The sequence below is a fragment of the Notolepis coatsorum genome, assembly GCF_963971535.1.
Source record: "Notolepis coatsorum genome assembly, chromosome: 3".
NCBI classification, from domain to species: domain Eukaryota; kingdom Metazoa; phylum Chordata; class Actinopteri; order Aulopiformes; family Paralepididae; genus Notolepis; species Notolepis coatsorum.
The window spans coordinates 359,083-385,817 of NC_140167.1; the positions used below are offsets into that span (position 1 = coordinate 359,083).

Here is a 26,735-nt window from a genome sequence, read left to right on the forward strand (position 1 = left end):
ACTCCGGTCTCCGGTGGGAGCTAACGTACTATTAGCCGTGTTGTGACTGAGCTCTGATCAATGGCTCATGGCTGAGATTCAGGAAGTAAAAGCACTGCAAGATGCTTCAGCATGTGACGCGTATCTCTTCTGACCAATCAGTGGTCTGCAGTGTTTCATGTGACTTTTCTGGTACCCAATAGGGTCGCTTGGAATCTCGACAGAGAAGTAGGGTATATCTGCAGAGCCGCAAGACCAACGAGAGCGTAATAATAATAATAATATAATAAAAAACAGCGGTGATGCCGGTATTCAGCCCAACGCTGCGGTGGGCATGATGTAACAGCGATACCGCGGTAATACCGATACCGCGGCAGCTCTAGCTGCAGCTAGAGCTGCCGCGGTATTGATGTTTTCCTTACCGCACAAATTTGCGAAATATTTCCTACCGCCGCGGTTATTACCGCACGCACACACAAATATATAAAAAAAGTTTGAATGCATTTTTTTTTAGTAGTCTACCATTCAAGTCAAGTCAAGAGTTTTAATTGTCACGGCATACAGGTATACAATGAAATGCGGGTGGTCTTGCCCGCAACGATGTGCAATACAGTGGTACATATAATAGAATCAAAAGAAGAAAACAACATTGTGCAGTAACAGGTAGCAGGTAACATGGAGTGACATCTCGGTATCTGTACATAGTTATTTACAGAGCATGTGGGACATGCTAGTTAGCTTTGGTAGTGCAATACACTGTTCCTGTTATTCTAATTTAAAGTGTCCTTTCCTTTGGCCATAAGTGTGCGTGTGTGCGACATGAGTGTGTGCCCGCTCATTGATTTTGACGAGAGGTATTCTACAACAACAACGGCGGCGCGGCCGACGTTTAGCTTTTAGCTCCGCAGGATGACTTAAAGGGGACATGTACTGCTATCCTAGCACTATTTGGGCTACTTTACACAATTCCTGTGAGTGTATTGGGCTACTTTACACAATTCCTGTGAGTGTATTGAAGACATCTGTACGCTCTTTTTAAAAAAAAATGCATTTTATATATATATATATATATATTTTTTTGGATCTTTTTCCCCCTCCATTTTCCTCCGATTTTCTCCCATCCCAATGTTAGTCGTATGCCAATTCCCAATCCCCTTCCTGGTCGCTGCGCACTTACCCCCCACAGTCGGTCTGGGAGAGTGGAGGCTACCACGTGCTTCCTCCGACACACGTCCAGCCAATCACCGCTTCTTTTCACCTGGCAGCGCGGATTCTCATTGAGAGGGCGTAGCGTGTGGAAGGATCACACTATCCCACTCAGGTCCTATCCGCGCTTAGCAGGCGCCCCGACCGAACTGTAGGAGTCGCTGTTTACAACGACCCGGACCCACCCCTCCAGCTTCTCCCACCCTCTAATACTGCCAATTGTATTAGTGTGAACGGCCAGCCAAGCTGGTGACAACCCCGGAGCTGTGAGCTGGATTCGAACAGGCGAATCTAGCCGCTCCGGGGTTTGGTGACGAACGCAATCTCCGTTACGCCACCTGACCGCCCTTTGTTTTATATTTCTAATCAAGTACTCAACCATCATTTTTCAGCTTCAAGATTTCAGGCTGTTATGGCCTGGCTCCGCCCATAAGCACTTTGAGTGACAGTCAGTCCACACAGTCTGCGACTGGTAGACAGAGAGAGAGAGAGACCGACCATTATTTTTTTTCTCTGCCTCGTGCTTGTGGGGGGGGGGCCCTCCCTTCCTCCCTCTCTTCCTTTCTTTCTATCACTCTCCGGAGCAGGGCTCGAGACTAACGATGTCCCGTCGTCCCGGGGACGATCAAATATTGATTTGGGACGAACAGAAATCTTTGCTGGGACGCAACCGGGACGGAGAGGATTTTTTTTTCCACAGACTCTGCTCCTCCCTCCAGCCCCTCCCGCGCGCATGTAAACACGGGTCTAGTAGTCTAGTCTAGTGGGACGGCAGCCGGGAGGACGGCGTCTCCCTTAGCTAACGTTAGCTACCGTTACAAAATGACCCAGTCAACCATTCGCTTCCAGTCCAATACATGATGAGGCATTGTCTAACCGAACGGTATGTAGCCGGCCAGCTACCGATAGCTCCTGACATCAACAAACGCTCCAGCAAACTCTAGTAGAGACGTGTATGATACCTGTTAGCTGTTAGCTCATGTTAGCTGACGCCAGCTCACTGTTCAAAACGAAATGTCCCACTGAACTAAATAGTTCACAGAGGCGCTGTATCAATGTTATATAGCCGGCCAGCAGTAGCCACAGATGGCTCCTGATATCAATGTTTTATAACACTCATTCGATGCGTATTCGAGCTGAGGGCATGTTGTTGAATATGATCAATAGGGTCCAGCTGCACCTCCGGAGAATCCTGGCCGTAGCTGCAGGCTACTCGAGTATAGGGTCTAGCTGCAGCTCCGGAGAATCCTGGCCGTAGCTGGAGGCTACTAGAGTACACACAGAGAGAGGAGCTTGTTGCGTGGTGGCGATGTCTCGCAGATAATACAAGTACAAGTCTAATTATATAATATATATATTTTATAAAAAAAAAATTATATAAAATAATTTTTAATTTCTTTTTTAATCAAAACGATCGGTATCGGATCGGTATCGGCCGATATGGCTCACGACGATCGGTGATCGGTATCGGTGGCAAAAAACGTGATCGGGGCATCCCTAATAACAACTATAGACGACAACCAGTAAAGAAACAACATTTGATTTTTGGGACAGTTACATTCACTTTGGGACGGTTAAAATTGTATTTCGGGACGGTTCTGGGACGGTGGTGAAAAAAGTTAGTCTGGAGCCCTGCTCCGGAGGTGTGTGTGGCGCGGCAGGTCCCCCCCCCCCCCCCCCCCCCAAGTGCTCCTGAATGCTCTCTCTCTCCCTCCAGAGTAGGGATGGGTATCGTTAGGATTTTATCGATACTACTACTCTTATCGATACTGCTTAACGGTTCGGTACTTTATCGATACTCTTATCGGTTCTTTTTGATTATTTTTTTATGATTTTTATATTTGCAGTTGAGAGCATTGGTCATCTCCCTACAGTAAAGATTAGAAATGATTGAATTATTGTAAATTTGTGTGGAGTGGTGGGAATAGCTGCTTCAATAATAACTTATAACAACAACAGACAAGTTAGACAACTATGTATACAAAAAAAACGATATACACTGAATGATTAGTTGTTACCTAAAGTCCTTGGACTCCACTGCAGGCCTTTGACAACAAACTCTGTCACAGCCCTGTGACACTCGTTCACCCTATCCTCTGTCATCTTTCCTCTAGCTGCTAGGGAGAAAGGACTTTGGGTGGTGGAGGTAGAGGGAGGATGTGTGGTGGGCTCACTGGCCTGGGACACATTGGTGGCTGACGCCTCAGCTTGACTATCTATAAAAAGTTTTTAGATTGTGCGTGCCATTTGTACACAAACTGACTAGCACCTGGCTCAGCTGTAGTGCTGCTGCTGCTGCAGCAGCCAGTGCTCACATCCGCCAAATGATTTTTTTTTTATTTGCGCGTCATCTGAACCGTACGATACACAGACGCGCCATTACCGGATAAATATATAATTAGTAAACTGTCGGGGGCATTTTGTGCCCCCCTTAACTGATTTTCGGGGGCATTTTGTCCATTTTCAAGGGCATTATGCCCCAAGCCCCCGTTAATTTCGAACCCTGTCCTGCACCTACACTCCTTTACCATCACTTATTTTATCATGACACTGGATAGTTCCTCGTAGGCTATGTTTTAAAATGTCTTACACCTTTTACAAGCGATGGTATAAAAAGCTGAAAAGATGCATTATGTTGCAGCTTTTATTTTGAAAGATTCTGATAGAAAGTCATATAGTTGTCGCTAGCTTGACACAGGTCTTTGCTACGAAGCTTGCGTTACAATCTCTTGGAAGATTCAAGCACTTTGACAAAAATAAGTTTGGCAGATGTAGGCTATTGTCGGTACATTATGAACTATGACATGAAGGTATCTTTTTCTCTTAACCTGCTGTAATTTAGTTTTTTGGCAAATAATCCACTCCGTCCACCGTGATGAATTTGTTTTGTGCATCTTTGTGTCAATGTCTAGAAGAGAACCCCCTAATGGAGTGTCCAGACGTCCACACGCTTCTCATCACCCCCGGCAACGAGGATGGTCTGCTGGACACAGACGAGCTCGCCAGAGGTGATCATTTTACCACTTAATTTACATTCTTTAAAGTCATTTTGTTCTTAATTTCTATCATTCCTAAACACCTCATGGAAGTCAATCAATCTACATTTTATTACGGACTCAGGGTCCATATAAAAGACAATACATAGAATAAATTACACATAAAACATACGGTAGTTTAAAAGATAAGAAAAGAAAATACTGATTAATGTCTTACATACAGACAACTGTCTCAGGGATAGATCCACAAAGAATGGATTGCACGGTGCTAGTTGCACCCTTACTTACAATTCATTATGAATTGCAAATGGGGGACCCTGGTGTAAAAAAGACGAAAGTCTTTCTCTGGTCTGCATACTGTATTGTACCCATTCTGCAATCTGTTGATAACATTTTCATTCAATCAATCTGTGTGGTTGATACGGTTACATTACTGGGAGTCATAATAGATAGTCGACTGACATGGGTAGAGCACATTGACACAGTGGCTAAGAAAATGGGTAATGGCATTTATATGGCAAGAAAATGCCTTCCTTATGTTCCAGCACATATTCTGGGACAGGTCGTTAAGTCATTAGTTTTAAGCCACCTGGACTGCTGCTCACCTGTTTGGTCCTCTGCATCTGACAGTGCACAGAGGAAACTACTAATGACCCAGAACAGAGCTGCCAGACTAGTCCTACATTGCCCCATAACAACAAACATAAACAGTATGCATAGGGAACTCTTATGGTTATTGGTAGATAAAAGGCTTGTCTTAAATATAGAGATGTTCCGATACCATTTGTTCCTTCCCGATCCGATACCTAAGCCAGGGCTCGAAATTAACATTTTTACTTGGTAGCACTGGTGCTCCCAACTTCAAAAAGTTGGGAGCACCAGCAAACATTTAGGAGCACCCATCAAAATGTAAGGTGCACCAACAATATATATGTAATATATATTTTTTATTGATACAAAAACGACAATATAACAGTACTGTAATGCAGTAAAACAGTGAAAGTAGCCTTAAACTATGTAGTGTAGACCTAGTAGTGTAGCCTATAGTGTAGACTAGGCATGTGCCGGTATGACATTTTGAGGGTACGATAACCTTGGGCAAAAATGCCATGGTTTCACGGTATCCTGTACATAAAAAAATCCCCCATTGAACAAAACGTCTTTTATTACAGTGCACGATAAGCTTTTCTGTAAGTGTTATTTATGAATGTGTGACGACTGTCTGTATTACACACAGAGGGAACTGTCTGACCACTTTCAAACTAAGTACAGAATATACAATACTTCCATTTGACATTAGCTATTTATGGGTGGAATATTCCGATACTAGATCAGTCACATTAAACTTTCTTTTTGTGTAGCTTATAGGGGTGGGCTTGAGTAATCGATTGATCGATTACTCACGGCTATGAGAACTCGAACTTTCAGCCAACAACAGCCAACTAATGAATGAATGAATGAAAACTTTATTTAACAGATTGCAGAATGGGTACAATACAGTACGGCTCAATACACACAATTGTTAAGGGGATGCAGACCAGAGAAAGACTTTTGTCTTGTTTACATCAGGGTCCCCCATTTTCATTTCATAGTGACATTTATGACATACACAACATACATGACATTTATGACATAGGGACATACATGGTATACAGGTATATAGTACTGTTACATTTGTGACATTACACATTACTGTTACCCAGAAATCCTAACATAAAATATATACATATGATTGGGAGGAGACTGTACATTAGGAGGGGAGAAACCCCTCTTTATCATCAATGTACATAGATACACACACTACTGCACTATGAAATGCCAGCCAGCTAGCTGGCTACCCGAATCCACAACAGCCAGGCAGCCAACCGTACAAAATACAGTCTCAGCCAATCACATCGATTTGTACAGTTAGTTAGCTCCACTCCATTGCGAATTAAAAGGTAGTCAGTATTAGCTAGCTACAGTTGCTAGGTAGCTAACGTTAGCTAGCTAGCTAGCTAGCAGCTGCAAAAACGAATGCATATGATGGTATCAGCCGTTGACACAAGCGCCTATCAGTAGCTAGCCAGCTACATAACGTTAAACAACGCCTTGTGCATTAAACTAAAGTGAATAGTTATTTTGTTAAGTGATGTTGAAAGAGGAGCTGCACTCTTGCTCTCTTCAGAGCGAATGAGAGATGTTGACTAGAGTGTGGTTCTCAACTGGTCTAGCCTCGGGATCCAACATTTTCCTTAGTCATTAAGTCGCGACCAAATTTTTTTAACCACTGATTTATTTCAATTTCTTTTTTTACAGTAATACACAATCTTTCATGCACTGTTAAAAACATGAAATAAACACAAAAAATGTCAACGACCCACTCAAAATGGTCCCGCGACCCACTTTTGGGTCGCGACCCACCAGTTGAGAAACACTGGACTAGACTGTCTGTGAGGGGCATGGGCAATGCGAGCACTGGGAGCAGCGTGTGTGAATGTGTGTGCGTCAACAACTTGCTGTAGGATGAGAGAAGACAGCGAGGCTTGAAGGCTAATCTTAACCAATCTAAAATCAGCATTAAATGTAAGAACGTCAAGCTCACGTTTGATTGGTTAGAAGGGTCACTGTCAACTCACAAGGCACATACTGAGTGACAAACTAGCGAATGGAGAGGGGGGGGGGAGGTTGCACCAGAACAATTATTTGCACTTGCACGAATGCTCCCAATTATATTTTGAGGTCGCACAGATACAATTTCGGTTGCATATGCGACAAATTCGGTTGCAATTTCGAGCCCTGTAAGCTTTGGGTATCGGCCGATACCGATACTGATCCGATACCAGTGCATACATTAAAAAAATTATAATAATAATAATATTATATATATTATAAAACTTTTTATATATATATATTTTTTACAGCTACAGATACTGTTTTATATATACTGTTTTTTTTAGTAATAACTAGAAAGTAGGGGTGCACCGATATATCGGTCGGGTATCGGTATCGGCCGATAAGTGCCTTGTTGACTGCTATCGGCCTATCGGCCGATAAGCTCAAATGTGCCGATAGCAGTCGCCGATAACTAACCATCCATTTGTGTAGCGTCAAAAGGCAAAAAAAAATTATTCACTCGCGACCTACCTGCACAACGCCCGCCGTCCCCCCCACACACACACAAGCTACTGCATCAAAGTTACTATTTATGATTAACAAGGCATTCGTTTTGTGGCATTAACGTTATATAGTTAGTGTTACACGGACAATAACATCAGCATATTATTATTACCCATAGCAGCAAGGCATTACTCCGAGTCCGTTCATAGCCGGGAGGCAGAAGACTAACGTTACTGGTGAAAATGTGATTTACGTTGGAATACTCCTTTGCCAACTTGCTGTACTTTGCTTGCAGGTCTGCAGCCATTATTACTGGATTAAGAATAGCCCCAACTTTAGCCAACGTAACGTTATGGCTAAACCTTTAACATTAGTTAACCCTAGCTTTCGGTTAGCTGTTCAATGTTAATAACACAACCAAGCGAATCCATCAGAGCTCCCCATCAACACCGCTCTGTCGGGAGGATGGCATTTAAGAAAGTATCTGCTGTTAAAATGACACAAACATTCGTTTTGTGGCATTAACGTTATTATAGTTAGTTACACGTTCAATTACATCAGCATAGTATTTACCCGAAGATAGCAAGCAAGCCGTGCATAGCTCGGTTACATTCCGTTGCTCATTCCGTACCCAACTACACATTCTGCAATCTGTTAATAAAGTTTTCAACCAGACAAATGTATAGAAAGGCTTTGTTTTATTATAAAATTTGTTGCAGTAAAATCATTGTGTCTCGTTTGGCCATCCTGTGGAGCGCGCTGGTCGGCGGGCACTGCCGGGCAGCTAACGTATTAGCTTGTTGTGGTTCTAAGTTTGACTCGCATTCGAGCAAGCAGATCAATGGCGGCATGCCCCGAAGTAGAAAAATGAATAAACGCTTGGTGGTAAGCAGGAGGTGGGTGCTAGCGGTGTGGCGTAATTGGCCGAATCGACTGTCAATCAAAATGGTTCCATTGCATTGGTTGAAAGCTCTGGTTGAGAGAATAGTATCCCGCTGCAGGCCGCCAGAATGGTTCCATTGCATTGGTTGAAAGCTCTGGTTGAGAAAATAGTATCCCTCTGCAGGCCGCCAGACGATACTGGGAGAGGGATCAGTGATACCATAAACATATTTCTTGATGTTTCCTTTTTTAAGTAAGTAAAGATGCCTACAAATACAAACACACATACAAATATACAGTAGTTTCATTAAAAAAATTAAAAAAAATTAAAAAAAAATTTAAAGAAAATTAAAAATACTTATTTTTTGCCACAATTATCGGTATCGGTATCGGCCGATTGTGTTAGTTGAACAATCGGTATCGATGGCCAATTTTCATATCGGTGCACCCCTACTAGAAAGTAATGGTATTTAATCAACAACAGGTGATTGTATAGATTAGTATTAGTATCATTAATTGACAACTATGCTCAATGAGTTCACCCACGGAAAGGTTGTTGGGACATTGGTTCCGCACGGACGTTATACGTTGTTGCACTTGCTATCCACAGTAGCCAGTCTGCTCCGGTTCAGTTAGCTAGTAGCAGAGGCTCTGACTAGTAGTAACGTCTATGTTGTGATTTTTAATGCACAATAAATATTCAACATTCTCTTTTGAGACTCCGCCTCAGGCACTAAAAGCTAAACATTGTCACCGGTATGGCTGTCCGCAACATGTCCGTAATTGCGTGCATGTGTGGGAGAGGTCGATCAGTGACGACACTTAGGTTAGCCAGTTACCAGTTAGCGTGAGCTAGATGGAAAGACAATGTAACGTTACTGGTGAAAAAGTGATTTACCTTGGAATACTCCTTTGCCAACTTGCTGTACTTTGCTTGCAGGTCTGCAGCCATTATTGCTGGATTATGAATAGCTCCAACTTTAGCCAGGGTCACGTTAAGCTAAAACTAGCTTTTCAGATAGCTCTTCAGCTAATGCTAATAACACCAGCAAGCGAACACATCAGAGGTCCCGTCACACCGCTCTGTCGGGACGATGGCATTTAAGAAAGTATCTGCTGTTAAAATGACAAACAGCATTGACACTTTAATTCACGGTCGATTAAAAACATGTTTGTTTTATAATGCTCACTTCAGCAGGAGTATACATCATATGGCATCGGAGCATAGATTTTACGTGTACTCGCCGATACCAGCATTTTAGGCTGTATTGGAGGCATTTCCGATACTGGTATCGGTATCGGAACAACTCTAATTTTCAATGCATCATAACATACAGTATATGACATATATGACATACATGACATACAGATAGACAGTACTGCTACATCTTGTTTAAGAAGCACAGTGAAGTTACCGGTTGTTATTTGATTGATTGATTGAAAATTGTATTAACAGATTGCAGAATGGGTACAATACAGTACAGCTCAATACACACAATTGTTAAGGGGATGCAGACCAGAGAAAGACTTTCATCTTGTTTACATCAGGGTCCCCCATTTTCAATGCATCGTAACATATATGACATACATGACATACAGATAGACAGTACTGCTACATATACATTTATGACATACCAGATTTACAAATACAGTACTGTTTGTGATACAAGAATAGTCTAAAAAAGAGAGTATATACATTTGACAAAGAAACTGTACATTGGAGGAGGTTGGTAGGTAGGAGATTGGTAGGTGGGGTGGAGGGGGGGTATTTCGTATAACACACTCCACGTGACCCCAGAACCTCAATGTAAATAAATCATAATCACCCTACAAAAACAGTACTGTATTTGTAAATCTGGTATGTCATAAATGTATAGATGTAGCTGTACTGTCTATCTGTATCTCATGTATGTCTGTAAACTTGTCCACAACGGAGTGTGGCTCTATAGCGGAGTAGAGCCACATATATGAAGTTTGTAGTTAGATGGCATGCTTTGTAGCAACCTCCCTCTGCAAAAGGACACTGAAGCGATTTCACTGGATGTCCTGGCCACAATGGAAGTATGGATATATTCGTAACGAATAATAAAAAAAAGATAGTTAACTGGAATATGTTAGTTGTTTACACAATGTTGGATTATGTAATTGGTTTGTCATAGGGCTGTCATAGGGTAACCGCATCACCGCAATCCCGCGGTGTGTCAAGGCACCCGCGGATGCAGAACAGACAACCGCGACAACCGTGGGGGGGGGAAAGTGGCGTGATCATTTTTTACTCTGTTCATTTAATGGCGAGACGTCCGTTTTCCAGTAGCATGAGCTAACTTCACGTTTCCTTACAGTTTACAACTCACAGATGAAATCAGGATTTATTTTCATATCCCGGACTCGAGCCCCCAATGTATACCTTTCCCTGTATTAATCTGAACCGTAGTGGAGTACAGGGGAGCGTTCTCCTAACTGTATTAATCTGAACCGTAGTGCAGTAGCTACAGGGGAGCGTTCTCCTAACTGTATTAATCTGAACTGTAGTGCAGTAGGCTACAGGGGAGCGTTCTCCTAACTGTATTAATCTGAACTGTAGTGGAGTAGCTACAGGGGAGCGTTCTCCTAACTGTATTAATCTGAACTGTAGTGGAGTAGCTACAGGGGAGCGTTCTCCTAACTGTATTAATCTGAACCGTAGTGCAGTAGCTACAGGGGAGCGTTCTCCTAACTGTATTAATCTGAACTGTAGTGCAGTAGGCTACAGGGGAGCGTTCTCCTAACTGTATTAATCTGAACTGTAGTGCAGTAGCTACAGGGGAGCGTTCTCCTAACTGTATTAATCTGAACTGTAGTGCAGTAGCTACAGGGGAGCGTTCTCCTAACTGTATTAATCTGAACTGTAGTGGAGTAGGCTACAGGGGAGCGTTCTCCTAACTGTATTAATCTGAACTGTAGTGCAGTAGGCTACAGGGGAGCGTTCTCCTAACTGTATTAATCTGAACTGTAGTGCAGTAGGCTACAGGGGAGCGTTCTCCTAACTGTATTAATCTGAACTGTAGTGCAGTAGGCTACAGGGGAGCGTTCTCCTAACTGTATTAATCTGAACCGTAGTGCAGTAGCTACAGGGGAGCGTTCTCCTAACTGTATTAATCTGAACCGTAGTGCAGTAGGCTACAGGGGAGCGTTCTCCTAACTGTATTAATCTGAACCGTAGTGCAGTAGCTACAGGGGAGCGTTCTCCTAACTGTATTAATCTGAACCGTAGTGCAGTAGGCTACAGGGGAGCGTTCTCCTAACTGTATTAATCTGAACCGTAGTGGAGTAAGCTACAGGGGAGCGTTCTCCTAACTGTATTAATCTGAACTGTAGTGCAGTAGCTACAGGGGAGCGTTCTCCTAACTGTATTAATCTGAACCGTAGTGCAGTAGCTACAGGGGAGCGTTCTCCTAACTGTATTAATCTGAACTGTAGTGCAGTAGCTACAGGGGAGCGTTCTCCTAACTGTATTAATCTGAACCGTAGTGCAGTAGCTACAGGGGAGCGTTCTCCTAACTGTATTAATCTGAACCGTAGTGCAGTAGCTACAGGGGAGCGTTCTCCTAACTGTATTAATCTGAACTGTAGTGCAGTAGGCTACAGGGGAGCGTTCTCCTAACTGTATTAATCTGAACCGTAGTGCAGTAGGCTACAGGGGAGCGTTCTCCTAACTGTATTAATCTGAACTGTAGTGGAGTAGCTACAGGGGAGCGTTCTCCTAACTGTATTAATCTGAACCGTAGTGCAGTAGCTACAGGGGAGCGTTCTCCTAACTGTATTAATCTGAACTGTAGTGCAGTAGCTACAGGGGAGCGTTCTCCTAACTGTATTAATCTGAACCGTAGTGCAGTAGGCTACAGGGGAGCGTTCTCCTAACTGTATTAATCTGAACCGTAGTGGAGTAGGCTACAGGGGAGCGTTCTCCTAACTGTATTAATCTGAACTGTAGTGCAGTAGCTACAGGGGAGCGTTCTCCTAACTGTATTAATCTGAACTGTAGTGCAGTAGCTACAGGGGAGCGTTCTCCTAACTGTATTAATCTGAACCGTAGTGGAGTAGGCTACAGGGGAGCGTTCTCCTAACTGTATTAATCTGAACCGTAGTGCAGTAGCTACAGGGGAGCGTTCTCCTAACTGTATTAATCTGAACCGTAGTGCAGTAGCTACAGGGGAGCGTTCTCCTAACTCTCGGGCCGAAGTGCCGGTTATGTAACTTGCTCAATGTTATTGCTAACATTACATGCAAATGAAGTGCTGCCTCTCTTTACCGACCCCGCTACACTCTGACTAACCCCCACGCTCACTTCGTTAACGTTATCATAGCTATATTATGATCTGTAATGTCAACTGGATAACGTTAGCTTTGTTTGCAAACGTTAGTGTTCGCTATCTATAATGTTAGCTATTAGGCTAGCTATCTATAACGTTAGCTATTAGGCTAGCTATCTATAACGTTAGCTATTAGGCTAGCTATCTATAACGTTAGCTATTAGGCTAGCTATCTATAACGTTAGCTATTAGGCTAGCTATCTATAACGTTAGCTATTGGCTAGTTTCCCCCAATGATTGATGACACAAGTTGTGATATTTAACTAGCTATGTATGTGCATTCAAATTCACTAACGTTAAAATAGTGTTATAATAACGTTAAATGTTCACTCAAAAAACGTTAGTTTTAAGTTGGAGAAGGGATGTGTGACTGCTTGCTGCTTGTGTAGACCTACAGTATATATCCCACAACGCATCACTCTTAAAGGAGCAGGCAACACCCTACTACTTGTATCACATTGCAGAACGTTGAGTGACAAATAAATAGATTATCAAACATGTTAAAAATAGTTTTGGGGCTCCTACGACCTTAGCATTTTTGTCTAATCACGATCGCGGGTGAACTCGCATGTCTTAATAATAATAAAAAAATATATACAGGTATATAAAAAAATAATGAATTTCTTATTTTTTTATATAGAAGTGCGGTACCACCGCATCCCGCTGTGATTAGCCACACACACAACCGCGTGAGAATGTCATACCGCGACAGCCCTAGTTTGTCATGACCCATTGTAAAAACAATAATACATTGCAGGATTTATATGAAGTTTGTTGTTAGATGGCATGCTTTGAAGCACCGCACCTCCCACTGCTTCTAGACACGGAGGCAACTTTTTTTTATTTTTTTTTATCTACTTTTTCTGCAGATGGTTTTGTGAATAAATCTCCATTATGCTTCAATTACTGTTTATTCTATAGCAATAAGGTTGGGTGAATTCGGCCATTGTATAAAAGACATTACATCACTTGAAGTTGTGTGTTATAGGAATTAGATCAGGCCTATGGGGGTCTAACGACCCTCGGCTGCACCTCAGGCCTAACAACCACCCATAGGCGCAGTGTTTCCCCTGAAAAACAATTCAACAGCAGTGCTGCGCGCACTCTGCCAGAATCCATATTAGCATACGCTGCCGGAGAAATAACTTAAAACTACCTCGTTCGAGATTCTCGAACAATGTGTTGTTCGTTATTCATGTTCATGTTCATGGAGTCATGTGTGTGTCCGCTGACACTAGAAGTGCTCTGGAGGCCCAGTGTGTCCGCTGACACTAGAAGTGCTCTGGAGGCCCAGTGTGTCCGCTGACACTAGAAGTGCTCTGGAGGCCCAGTGTGTCCGCTGACACTAGAAGTGCTCTGGAGGCCCAGGTAGCTGCATATTTGTACACTGCAAAAAAAGAAATCTTATCAAGTGAAAATATCTTTTATTTGGTACAAGAAGTCCAATATTGAGTAGAATTATCTTGAATTATCTTATTCCACAGATCATTTTGCTTTTTTTTCATGATTTTAGTCAATTTAATCTTGTTTTAAGAAAATGTTAATCTTGTTTTCTTAAAACAAGATTAAATTGACCCAAATCAGAAAAAAGTTAAATTATCTGCCAGTGGGATAAGATAATTCAAGATAATTCTACTCAATATAGACTTATTGTACCAAATACAAGATGTGTTTGCAGTGTAGTTGTAATCAAAGTAATTGTCAAGATTAATGACATGCCTCAACACTTGTACACTATTTGTATTGAACATAGATATAGATGATTTAATAGATAATATAAATACTAACATACTAACTGTCTAAAATACACAAATCATAACACTACAACCAGTGCCGTCTGGGAGAAATGCGAGGCCCTGTGCAAGATTTAAACGCGAGGCCCCCCCTAAAGGTTAAAAAAAAAAAAAAAAAAAAATATAATTTATTTATTATTATAATTATTTGTATTAATACATTTTTAATTTTTTTTTTGTGCATAGTCGACGTATTCTTAAATAATAGCGCTGCCCGAGGCTGGGCATACAGTCAACGTATTCTTAAATAATAGCGCTGCCCGAGGCATAGTGGCAATGCACCTGTACAGTCGTACACCTGGCAGTAACAGGGAAAATGCATAAAATACCCCTGGAACCTGATAAACAAGCTTAAAGCCAGGTAAATTTTTCAAGCACGACATGCAGATTTGCAGTTTTGCCTTATTTGAATCGAACTCTATAAGCTTAGTACACACGTCACAAACTGCATGATGCAACACACAGAGAGAGAGAGACCGAGAGAGACAGAGAGACAGAGACCGAGAGAGAGACAGAGGGAGACAGACAGAGAGAGAGAGGGAGAGAGAGCGCGAGCGCGAGAGAGCGAAAGTATCGATATTGCGGGAAATTAGTATTGAAACTTTTAAATATTCAGAATCGATATTTTTCACAACACTACTGCATCTTAATGTTTGTTATTCATATTATTATTATTACTCCCTGCAGACCCCCCACAGCCATCTGTGTGTGAAGAGGAGGTTCCCCCTGAGCAGCAGGAGAGGAGCCCCAGTCTGGACCAGGAGGACCCAGAGCCCTCACAGCTGTCAGTCTGTAAGGAGGTTCCCCCTGAGCAGCAGGAGATGAGCCCCAGTCTGGACCAGGAGGAGCCAGAGCCCTCACAGATGAAAGAGGAACAGGAGGAACTCTGGACCAGTCAGGAGGGAGAGCAGCTTCAAGGTCTGGAGGAGGCTGGTATCATCAAGTTCACATACAATCCTGTCCCTGTGAAGAGTGAAGATGATGAAGAGAAACCTCAGTCCTCATGGTTTAACCAAACCCAGGACCCAGAGCTCCTACAGATTAAAGAGGAACAGGAGGAACTATTTCAAGATCTAGAGGAGGCTGATGGCTCCAAGATGACCTCACACCCTGTGAAATATGAACATGACGGAGATAATACTCTGTCCTCACTGCTCAGCCAAACCCAGGACCCAGAGCTCCTACAGATTAAAGAGGAACTACATCAAGGGCTGGAAGAAGCTGATGTCTCCAAGATCACAGTAGACCCAGTGAAATGTGAAGATGGTCAAGAGAACGCTCTGTCCTTCCAGCCTCTTCAAACCCAGAGGGAGAAACACAGAGAAGCTTCCTCTTTACCCAGCACCTCGACTGGACAGATGAAAACAGAACCTGGTGGAGAGGACTGTGGAGTATCAGAACCAGCCAGTAACTTAGATCCAGCTGGTGATTTAGAACCAACTAGAGATGACCAGCTTCTCTCTTCAGACTGTTCTGAGACTGATGACAGTGATGATTGGAACGAGAGTGGGGAACCTCAGTCAGGTTTAAAGATGCTAATATCAAACAAGAAACAAAGAACATGGAGCAAAACGGGCAAGACATGTGCTGTTCCTGGCTGCCAAGCAGCGAATACGTCCTTGCACTCGTTTCCTGACGATATCGTGCTCCGCAAGCAACGGGCCAAGTTGGTTTCTGGAGACCCCCCAACTGCTATAACTTCTCATAGTCGGGTGTGCGCCGCACATTTTTGCAAAGACGACATTGAAGGACTTTATAATGCTGGGGAGATTTCCAGGCTGTTGCTAAAGAAGGGAGCTGTACCAAGTCTTCGGGATCCGAAAGAAAGTATCGAATCAGTAAGTACATGAGTCGTAATTAGTTACTAACTAATTGTTGCTACTAGCTTAGCTAACGTTAGCTATCTTAGCTCTGTTTTGATGGATTGATTGAACATTTTATTAACAGATTGCAGAATGGGTACAATACAGTACGGCTCAATACACACAATTGTTAAGGGGAGGCAGACCAGAGAAAGACTTTCGTCTTGTTTACATCAGGGTCCCCCATTTTCAATTCATCATAACATATATGACATACATTGAGGCAGGCCTGTACACTGCGATGATATGATCGCGAATTGCCCCTTTAATTGGCCGTTGCGATTGGTAAATATTATCTGGGGGCGGGCTTGCGAGTAGTGCTTTCAAGCCTTGTATTCGCATTTCACTCCTAAATTATCCAAGGCGTGTGATGACGCCACTCACGCGAGCTGTCAGTGCGACACAATGTCGTGGTGCTATGAAAGAATCTGTCGGCAATGAATGAACTTACTGCGATCACAGATAGCCTGAGTGAAAAAAAAGATTTGCGTGTGGAGTGAATCTAGGTCACGCTATATACTTGGTACTTGTAGTCTATCGTGCGATTAAAGACCATGTCCCTATCTGCGTAGTCTATACATTTAACACCAAATCCCATAATTCCTAGCAAAACGAAACTGAATGTGGCCTCTCTTCCTTTCAATATGGACTATTGCATCGCCAAAGAAGCACCTCATTTCAATACATTTAAGATACAAATTTTGCTCTGCAAGAACAACGGAGTGGATATCAGTCCATCTTATGACAACCACGTCCGATGTGGAGAGATGATAAGATGATGATGATTGACGTGATGATGTGATGATTGATTGACGGGGACACGGACACTTCTAACGTTCAGGTTCAGCCATGCATTAGGTGAGTAGTAGTAGCCCACTATTAGGACGTGAAATACTGTCTACTTAAATTTATAAAATATCAACCTATCTATCTATCTAATAATGAGACAATATGCAAATAAGATAATACTAATAATTGTCACGGTGTCCCCGTATATGAAATGAAAGTGGCTTGCAACTTTACTGGCTGTCACAAACTGTTTATTTCTCGTTTAGCATAGTATTACATTCCACTTCTATAAACAATCAAAGTCCTACCGTAAGAGCCTCATACGGGTCAATTAAACCTTTTTGATTAGTCTTTCCTTCGAGCTAAGTTGGACTGAACATTTCACTGTCAAAAGCGCAAATGTAAATAAGGTTGCGTCGCAACACGGTTTTCAAAATAAAGGTCACATATACAAATACCTCTCAATTCTTACTAAAAAAAGTCCCGGATATACATAAACATTAATTGGCATAGATCTCTATAAACGGCCCAACACATTGATCACTTTAGGCACACCCTGAAACCAGTAACATCACAAATATGAAGCAGGTAATTACCCATACAAATAATAAACCTTTCATGGGGTTATTTACAATAATAATTCATTTGATTTCTAAAGCACTTTTCATTGTGAAACAAATGTATGCAGAGTTTCTTGTCCTCCTGATTAATGCAATGGTGTGTGTGTGTTGTGGTGATCTCATTCAAGGAGCACTACACAAGCGCGCGCACACACACACACACACACACACACAGTTTGTTGTTTTTGTTCTATTAGTGATTTACACACTTTCTCGGTTGGTTCATTATAAAAGATACAAACCTGAAAACAAACGCACTTAAATGTTAAATAAAAGGACCACAGTAATGAGGCAGGAGGAACATATTTTTTTAATAATGGTAAAATTGTTATTTAAAAATTTGCCCCTAAAAAATATTTTTTGCCCCTAAATGTCTCATTTAGGGGCAAGTGTGCCCCTAGTGAAAAAGCTTAGCGTACAGCCCTGTGAGGTAATCAGAAATAACATCACACCACCTACATGTAGCTTAGATGTCTCGCCGCCCTGTTCATCCACCTTGGCCTGTTTTCAACCCATCACCCTCTCTACTCTCACAGATATAGTCTCAGCCATGAAACCGACCACCTCCCCCCTTGACATAGTTCTTCTCAAAGAAGTATTTCCCACAACTGGCCCCAGCATCCTCTCTTATCATTAGGCCTAAAAAAAATAATGGTTTGTTTCCGGTTGCCGACCGACCCTGCCGATTTAGGTGCGACCCAATATATTTTATGAGTTAAAAATATATATATATATATATTTTTTTAATAAAGTTTCATAGAAATCTTAGTTAAACCTTTAGTATTATGGATTCAGATTCAGATTACTTTATTCGCCATTTTATACAGGTACAAAATGGAACGTGATTTGACATTACAATGCATACTTTTTTTCACAATTAAGAACAATACAACAGTAAATAAATAATTTTAAGTAAAGTGCAAGACGGGACAGAACAGTGAGACAACAATAAGACAGTGAAAGTGCGGTGGTTGGGGACATGGATACAGTGCAACACAAAGTTCAAGTCCAGAAGTCCAGCCCTAGCAGCTCGCCATAGAGGGGGGGGGAGCAGGGGGACACCTGACTCGTTTACCACAGTGTTTCTCAAAGTGGGGGGCGTGCGGGAGATTCCAGAAAATTATCGCTAAAGTGCTATCTGTTGCAGCTGCACTGTTCTCCTTGAAAATACCATTTCTCAAAATCTGAAAATCATTATTTAATAAAACACAGAAAAGGATCACCAAGTTACTCTGGATAAAAAAAACCTTTACAGACAACATTGAGACAAAGCTTCCTAACATCTCCATCCAAACTCTTGGAAGAACTCATTGAAATCTCATCTGATACCACCTGGAGAGCTAGTTTCAGAGTGTGGTGCTGAGTACCAAGTATCTCATCTCATGGCTCACCAAGTATCTCATGATGCAGCAGTTAAGGTGTTGATACCATTCAGCACCACATACAGTATCTGTGTGAAGCTGGCTTTTCATCCATGACAGCTCTGAAAACAAAATATAGGGCCAATTTGAAAGGTCATTTGGGTGTTATTTCAATAAATTTAAACATGGCCCATTTCATGACTATTTTGTTGGGGCGAGGGGGGGGGGGGCAAAATATTTTGGTCCGCCAAAGGGGGGCCTGACAGAAAAAGTTTGAGAAGCACTGGTTTACCAGGTGAGCTGCTGAGGGGATGAAACTCAGTCTGTGGCGGGACTTTAGTGTCTAGGGCAGCCGTAGCCGCCTGCCGTGGGGGAGCATGGTGAAGAGGTTGTGACCCGGGTGGGCGGGGTCTGCCATGATCTTCCTCGCCCCCCTCAAGGCCCTGGTGGAGTGTAGGCTGGTGGTGTCGTCCGCAAACTTCAGGAGTTTGACCGAGGGGTGCAGAGAGACGCAGCTGTTGGTGTACAGGGAGAATAGTAGTGGGGACAGAACACAGCCCTGTGGGGAGCCAGTGCTGATGGACTTGGGATCGGAGATGTTGATTCCCAACTTCACCCGCTGTGACCTGTTAGTCAGGAAGTCCGTGATCCACCTGCAGGTAGAGTTATTAAACATGCTGGCAGAGTACATGCATCCATGTTGTTGTGAACATTTTAATTAAATAAAGAAATTCCCTATCCATAGTCGCCGTGGGAAAGAATAAAATAAAATAAATTCCCTACCTACCCATGGTCTTAACTGACAACCAACAGGAAACAAACAATATTTTTTGTTATGCCTTAACACCTCCCTAGTCACTGGTACCGTTCCAACCTGCTTCAAACATGCAGTGGTCCAGCCCCTTCTAAAAAAAACCCAACCTAGACTCCACCCAGCTCAATAATTACAGGCCAATCTCCAAGCTCCCATTCCTATCAAAGGTCCTTGAAAAGGCTATTCCCTCCCAGCTGTCTCCCTACCTGCACTTGAACAACATCCTGGACAGATTTCAGTCAGGTTTCAGAGCCAACCACAGCACAGAATCTGCCCTTCTTTAGGTCACCAATGACCTGCTCCTCACTACCGACAACCGAGACTGTACTGTCCTTATGCTTTTAGACCTCAGTGCAGCTTTCGACACTATAGACCAGGGGTGCCCAACCTTTTTTGAACCAAGATCTACTTTTTAATTTGCCACCTAGCCGAGAGCTACTAGCCCAAATTTGTCCTTCTCTTGGCTAAGATAAGATAAGATATTCCTTTATTGATCCCCTTGGGGAAATTCAGGCATCATAGCAGCATGGGGGAAGGGGGGGGGGGGTACAGATAGTAAAAACAACACAAGCGGTGTAAACAAATAGGTCAATATAATTTACTATCTAACTAACTGAAAAATATATTCACAGTGTCATAAGGTGCATAAGGCTAGTATAGTATTACCCATTCAATATGCACATATTTTCTGTCATGTGCATATTGAATGGTATAATTGCTATTTTATATATCATTGTAACAGTGTAGTGTAGGAATGACAAGACTAACTGTAACTTCTCACGTTTATTTCACACTCTGCATACACACTGACAACCAGGGATGGGTACCTTTCACATTTGAACCGATACCGGTACCTGTGAATCGATACCGGTACCCAACGGTACCTTTTTTCGGTACTTTAGTCTCAAGAAATGTAATTTACCTACCTCAGTCGTAAAAAAAAAATCCAAACTTCAAATAACTACAATTTCGACAGTTTTCGGCTTGTCATTGCTCCGACTGCTTTGTTGTTGAATCAAGTCAAATCCTAGGTAAGCATATATTGTGCGTGTGAACGTTGACATGAAAAGAAAAAAAGTAAAAAAAAAATTAATTTTTTTTTTCTTCTCTCGGTTTCTCACTTGATTCGATACTCGGTAGTACCGACGTGTTTTGGTTCGGTACCTCAAAAGTACCGAATTCGGTACCCATCCCTACCCTACACACCACATTATTCTCAGGAGCAGCCCAGCGTACACACATACACACACCACATTATTCTCAGGAGCAGCCCAGCACACACACATACACACACACCACATTATTCTCAGGAGCAGCCCAGCACACACACATACACACACCACATTATTATCATATATTGCTGACGCAGTTTTTAAACTTTGACGTGACGTTGATCGATTGTTCGATTGAAGCTCATAGCCATCATTCTCTCGCTAAACAACTTGTACACCTCGTTGTTTTTGTGAGTGGCCACAAGCAGCTGTGTAATTTGCTCGTCTGACTAGGGCTGGGCGATATGGCCTCTAAAGGATATCGCATTTTTTTTTGCTATATCACGATACACAATATATATCGCGATATTTGGACATTTACTCTAAAGCACTTAAAAATGCTTGATTTAACCCTTTGATGCATACAGTCATGCCAATACGATGATTATAATAGTCCCTGCAACATATGTTTGCATTAAACCATGAAGATACTTTAAAAAATAATTAAATTAAAAGTTTCTAAAAATGTACTAAGACATTGTCTCTACTGACATACTAATACTTTTAATTTTTTTTTTTTTTATAATCTACTGTAAGACCATTTATATAAAAACTCTTGGGTGACTTTTGCACAGTACTGTTTTCTATCCACTTTAGCTAAAAACACACACACACACTTTATATATACACACTACTGTGAGACAATAATAATCACACACAAAGGGATAATGGCTTATAGCAGGGTTCGAAATTAACGGGGGCTCGGGGCAAAATGCCCTTGAAAATGGACAAAATGCCCCCGAATATCAGTTAAGGGGGGCAGAAAATGCCCCCGACAGTTTACTAATTATATATATAATTATATATATGATCTACAGTGCGAGCATTGAGACGAGTGACGATTGACGATTACAAAACAGCTCCGCTGTTATAATAGTCCCACATTACACAAGGCGCATAAACGTCCAATCACAGTAGCGCCCGAAAACAAAGTCACGGTACCGGCTTAGGCAAGTTATACATTCAGAATCAGACAACGCAAAAAAAATCAGCCAGCCATGAAGCCCATTCATTTTTATTTTGAGCAAAAAGAGAGACGAGGAGAAAGAGAGGAATCCGGCTGACATGGCTTTTGAAGTGATATTCGCACGTGTTTTTGCGGGTCCAGTCCACACGGTATGTTGACAGAATTCGCAAAACACCTTATCGACTGAAGCATAAAAGTCATTAGGATACTGCTCTGCTCTGAATTTAGGGCTTAGTGGGGAATTTCTTCCGACGTTAACGTTAACGACGCACCGAAGCAGCTAGACCATTTCTCCGTGTTGTGTGTAACACGCAGCGGTCCCCGCCTCCTCCCTCCTTGCAACAAACGTTCCACCCAAAAACGGAATTTCTATTTCATAATGAATTAAATAATTGTATAAAGAATTTTCAATGTTCTGTCATCTAATAATATATTCCATTACCTTTCCTATCTGTATCAAAGTCAAAATGTTGGTATCATAACAACACTACAACATACAAAAGCAGCTTGACAACCGATATCCTTTGCGTTTGATTGATTGAAAACTTTATTAACAGATTGCAGAATGGGTACAATACAGTACAGCTCAATACACACAAGTTAAGGGGATGCAGACCAGAGAAAGACTTTCGTCTTGTTTACATCAGGGTCCCCCATTTTCAATTCATAGTGTGCACACGCACAGTATAATAATGCATGCGATAAATAGTTAATAAACTCTGTTACTTGAACAATTTTCACTGTGCTCCTAAATTTCTTTGTGTGCTCCTAAATTTTTATTTAGATTTTATTTATTAACATTTTATTTAGGAGCACATGTGCTCCTTGGGAAAAAGGTTAGCGTAGAGCCCTATATATGGAGACATTAACATTACATTATCAAACATAGGGACGAAGACTGTAAAAAAAAGTGTCAACAATGTTTTATAATCCTTATGTTAATTTTCATCATAAAAATTCAGTGCCCCCGAAATACAAAAAAAAGCCCCCGAAAATCAATTAAGGGGGGCAAAAAAAGCCCTTGAATTTTTTTTTTTATTTCTAACCCTGGCTTATAGCAGACTTAATGATTGTATAATATTTCAGATAATGACCCTGGCTTATAGCAGACTTAATGATTGTATAATATTTCAGATAATGAAATTAAATGTTTATCATCAACTATCCCAGTTAGTATTTATATTGTAACGTGTATAATATAGTAAACATTTCTGACGCACATTTGAGCGACCCACATCACAATATCCTTTCTAAAGGTTTATCGTTTGTCCCGGCTCGGAAGGCGGACTCCTTTACTACCAAAGTGGAGTTATTTAAGTTTTTTAGAAACATTAAGTTAAAAGCATTTTATGCCAGAGGGTTTGATAAGAGAACTCAATATGTTGCTAATGAAAATTTGCCTATAAGCGATGATGTTGATGAAAGGCCAGAAACAGAGCCTGATACCCTTTGTTCTAAAAGAACAGTATTTAAACCACGCAGCGTGTTTACCCCTCATCTCAACCCACCCTCAGTGGAGACATTTTGCAGATTGGTACAAAATTATGTCCTTAAATTATGTGAAACCAGTCACAAAGCCCATCTTTACCCTAATTTATTAGAATCAGAGTCAGCAGCACTCAAGGAACTCATGAAGAATGATGATTTAATTTTTAGGAAAGCCGATAAAGGTTCTGGAATCGTGCTCCAAAATAAGAGTTTGTATGTATCTGAGATCAATAGACAATTGAACGATATAGAGGTATATACCCTTTTGAATACAGACCCAGTATTTAAATTTTCTGCGGAAATTAAAACAATCCTTAAAAGCCTTAGATTGGCAGAGGTGATTACGGAAAATGAATTTAAGTTTATGTTTGTAGAGTACCCGGTTACGCCTATTATTTACACTTTACCGAAGATCCATAAGGATCTGGTTAACCCTCCTGGTCGACCGATCGTCTCTGGTATAGGTTCTGCTACAGAAAAAATCTCGCAATTTGTTGACTCGCATATTAAGGATTTGGCCTCTTAACGTGGTTATTTAAAAGACACTACTACTTTTTTGAGCAAACTATCGACCTGCAGTATTAGTCCCTCTGACTTATTAGTTACCATAGATGTAGTCAGTCTATACCCCAGCATTCCACATGCTGACGCGCTAGACGCACTGAGTTTTTATCTAAACTCGAGAGAGGAATTACTCCCCTCCACAGAAGCGCTAGTTAATCTAGCCGACCTAGTTCTAACTCGGAATTATTTTAGATTCCAAGATAAATACTACTTGCAAAACGGAGGCCTCAGCATGGGCTCCCCAGCCGCTGTGAACCTAGCCAACCTGTACATGTCCAAGTATGAGTCTGACCACATTTTTAATAATAACCCGTTTGAGAAATTCGTCAAATCCTATATGCGATATATTGATATATATGTTTTTTTATTTGGTCTGGTACATCGTCTGATCTTGATGCCTTCCTTGAGTACCTGAACACCTGTAGAGAAACTATAAAGTTTACATTAAAGTTTGATATGCATATTCTACCTTTCCTAGATGTTTTGATCAAGAAAGCCCCTGATGGTATCTCATTACATACAGAGGTCTTCAAAAAGGAGACAGACCGTAACTCGTTCTTACATTACTCCAGTTACCACACTCCTGCCTTGAAGAATAGTCTACCTTTCAGCCAAATACTCTGTTATAGGAGAATTTGTGACACTGAAGATAGATTTAATGCGCAAGCAGAAGTCCTGCGTGGCAGTTTTCATGAGAGGCTATAGTGTCGATTTGACACGTAAAGCCTTGAATAAAACCAATCTGATCGATAGGGCCACGTTGTTTATCCCCAAAAAGAAAAAAGAAAACACAGACAACGTATCTTTTGTGTCCACTTATAGCCCCATTACGAGAGGCATACGGAGCATCGTCAATAAATATTGGCATATTCTACAGTCGGATCCAACAATAGGGACCGCGTTTCAACATTCGCCTAATTACTTTTATAAAAGACAAGCGAATTTATCTAACCTATTAGTTAAAACCGACTTGCCCGTAAGGAAACCTACACATTTTGTCGAATATCCCTAATGGAAATTTTCCTTGTCAAGCCTGTGTACAGTGTCAAGGCATGATCAAAGAGAAATTTTACATGCACCCGAAAACGAACAAAAAAATACCTGTTAAAGGGCGTATCACGTGTAATTCATCCAATCTTGTGTATCTGCTAAAATGCCTGTGTAATTTTTCTTATGTGGGGAAGACAACCAGAGCCTTTAAAACAAGAATCAGTGAACATAAGTGTTCAGTGAGAAATTCAGATATAAAGTCGTCTGTAGCTAGACATTTTTCCAGGTGTAAACATACCGTTAACAATCTCAGATACATGGGACTTGAGCTAGTCCACAGGCCCGCGAGAGGGGGTGACGGACACAAGTTACTATTGCAACGGGAATGTTATTATATTCCCCTGTTTAATTGCATAGAACCTAGAGGAATGAATGAAGAGAACGTGTTAACCTGTTTTAAGTACCTTTTACCTATAAGATTATGGTTTAATCCATGTGGTTGTTTCAAGTATGAGGTATGTTTATCCTATACAAATGTATGTAAATAAGTAAAGGGGCTCAATTAGCCCTATAAACTACGGGCAGGTTACATATCAAGTTTCTGGTAATGTAAGGTATTTTTGCTTTTGCTTTTTTATGTATGTTGTATATTTGTATAATTTGTATTTACTAACAGACTCTATTTTGATAGGTCTTTCCTTTGGTCATTGAGGACCAATAGACTCAGGCACACCTGCGCCGTGATGCCATTTCCTGCCAAGTCATTAACCACCTGTGTATATAACCACCATCTTGACTGCATGTGCATTGCAAACTATAACATTGACGAAGGAATATGTAATTCCGAAACATGTTTGTTTCAGGCTGCCATTAAATTCTTGAACCTGAGAGTGCTGGTCTAGCTTCACTGCTTCTTTTTTATATAATACTTAATGGGATTTCAGCACCCAGTGTCGAATCTTGAGAGCGCGGTCTAACTTGACATATTGTAACGTGTGGCCACTTTAAATCATTGAGAGCGAGAGAGAGGTTCCTGCTTGCTGCAGGGCTGTATAACAATATAGGGAGGGCTGGAAATCTATTGTGCTCCCACTGTCCTGTGGAGGGCAGCAATACGCCTAGATGTGTAGTCCGCCGGAAATATACAAGAAGAGAGATAGAGAGAGCGCCTTTGAGCGTTCTGATGCTCCGTAGCTAACCACACCAGGATTGCATTTTGTCAACACAGTTGGAAGCTGGAGGAAGCGATATAAAGAAACTAATTGCCAATAAATGTGAAGTTATCTTTGGACCTGTTGTCAAGCCTCATCAATATACCCCCCCCCCCCCCCCCCCATTTCCTCACTAATGGAAATGGTATCGCGGAGTCACGTTAGTTAGATAGTTGAGAAGCTAACAGCGGCTAACGTTAGCCAGTTGCTCAATTCAATTCAATTGAAGGTCTGAGCTGGTCTGTGTCTAATGAAATGACAATTGCTCATCATTGAAGGTCTGCATTGGTCTGTGTCTATAATGAAATGAGAAGAAAATGCTGCGCTAAAGCAAGTCGGTCCGTGTTGATAGTTTGTTTTTAGCCGCGGCGGCTAACTGACGGCTAATACTCGATGTTCACGATATAGCAATTGACTACATCTCACGTAGAACAAGCCACGATACATCGAGTATACTCGATATATCGCCCAGCCCTACGTCTGACCATATT

General features: G+C 41.7%; 1 protein-coding gene across 1 annotated transcript in view; it reads left to right on the forward strand.

Annotated features, from left to right (window-relative positions):
- Positions 1 to 4,101: 4,101 nt before the first annotated feature.
- LOC311225100 (uncharacterized protein) overlaps positions 4,102 to 26,735 on the forward strand; it is a gene marked incomplete at its 3' end in the record, with an annotated part of 51,708 nt that continues 29,074 nt past the window's right edge. The window contains exons 1-2 of the mRNA XM_084310305.1: positions 4,102 to 4,193; positions 14,995 to 16,145. Coding sequence (XP_084166431.1) covers positions 4,112 to 4,193; positions 14,995 to 16,145 — 1,233 coding nt within the window. The 5' untranslated portion in view covers positions 4,102 to 4,111. The remainder of the gene's footprint in view (positions 4,194 to 14,994; positions 16,146 to 26,735) is intronic.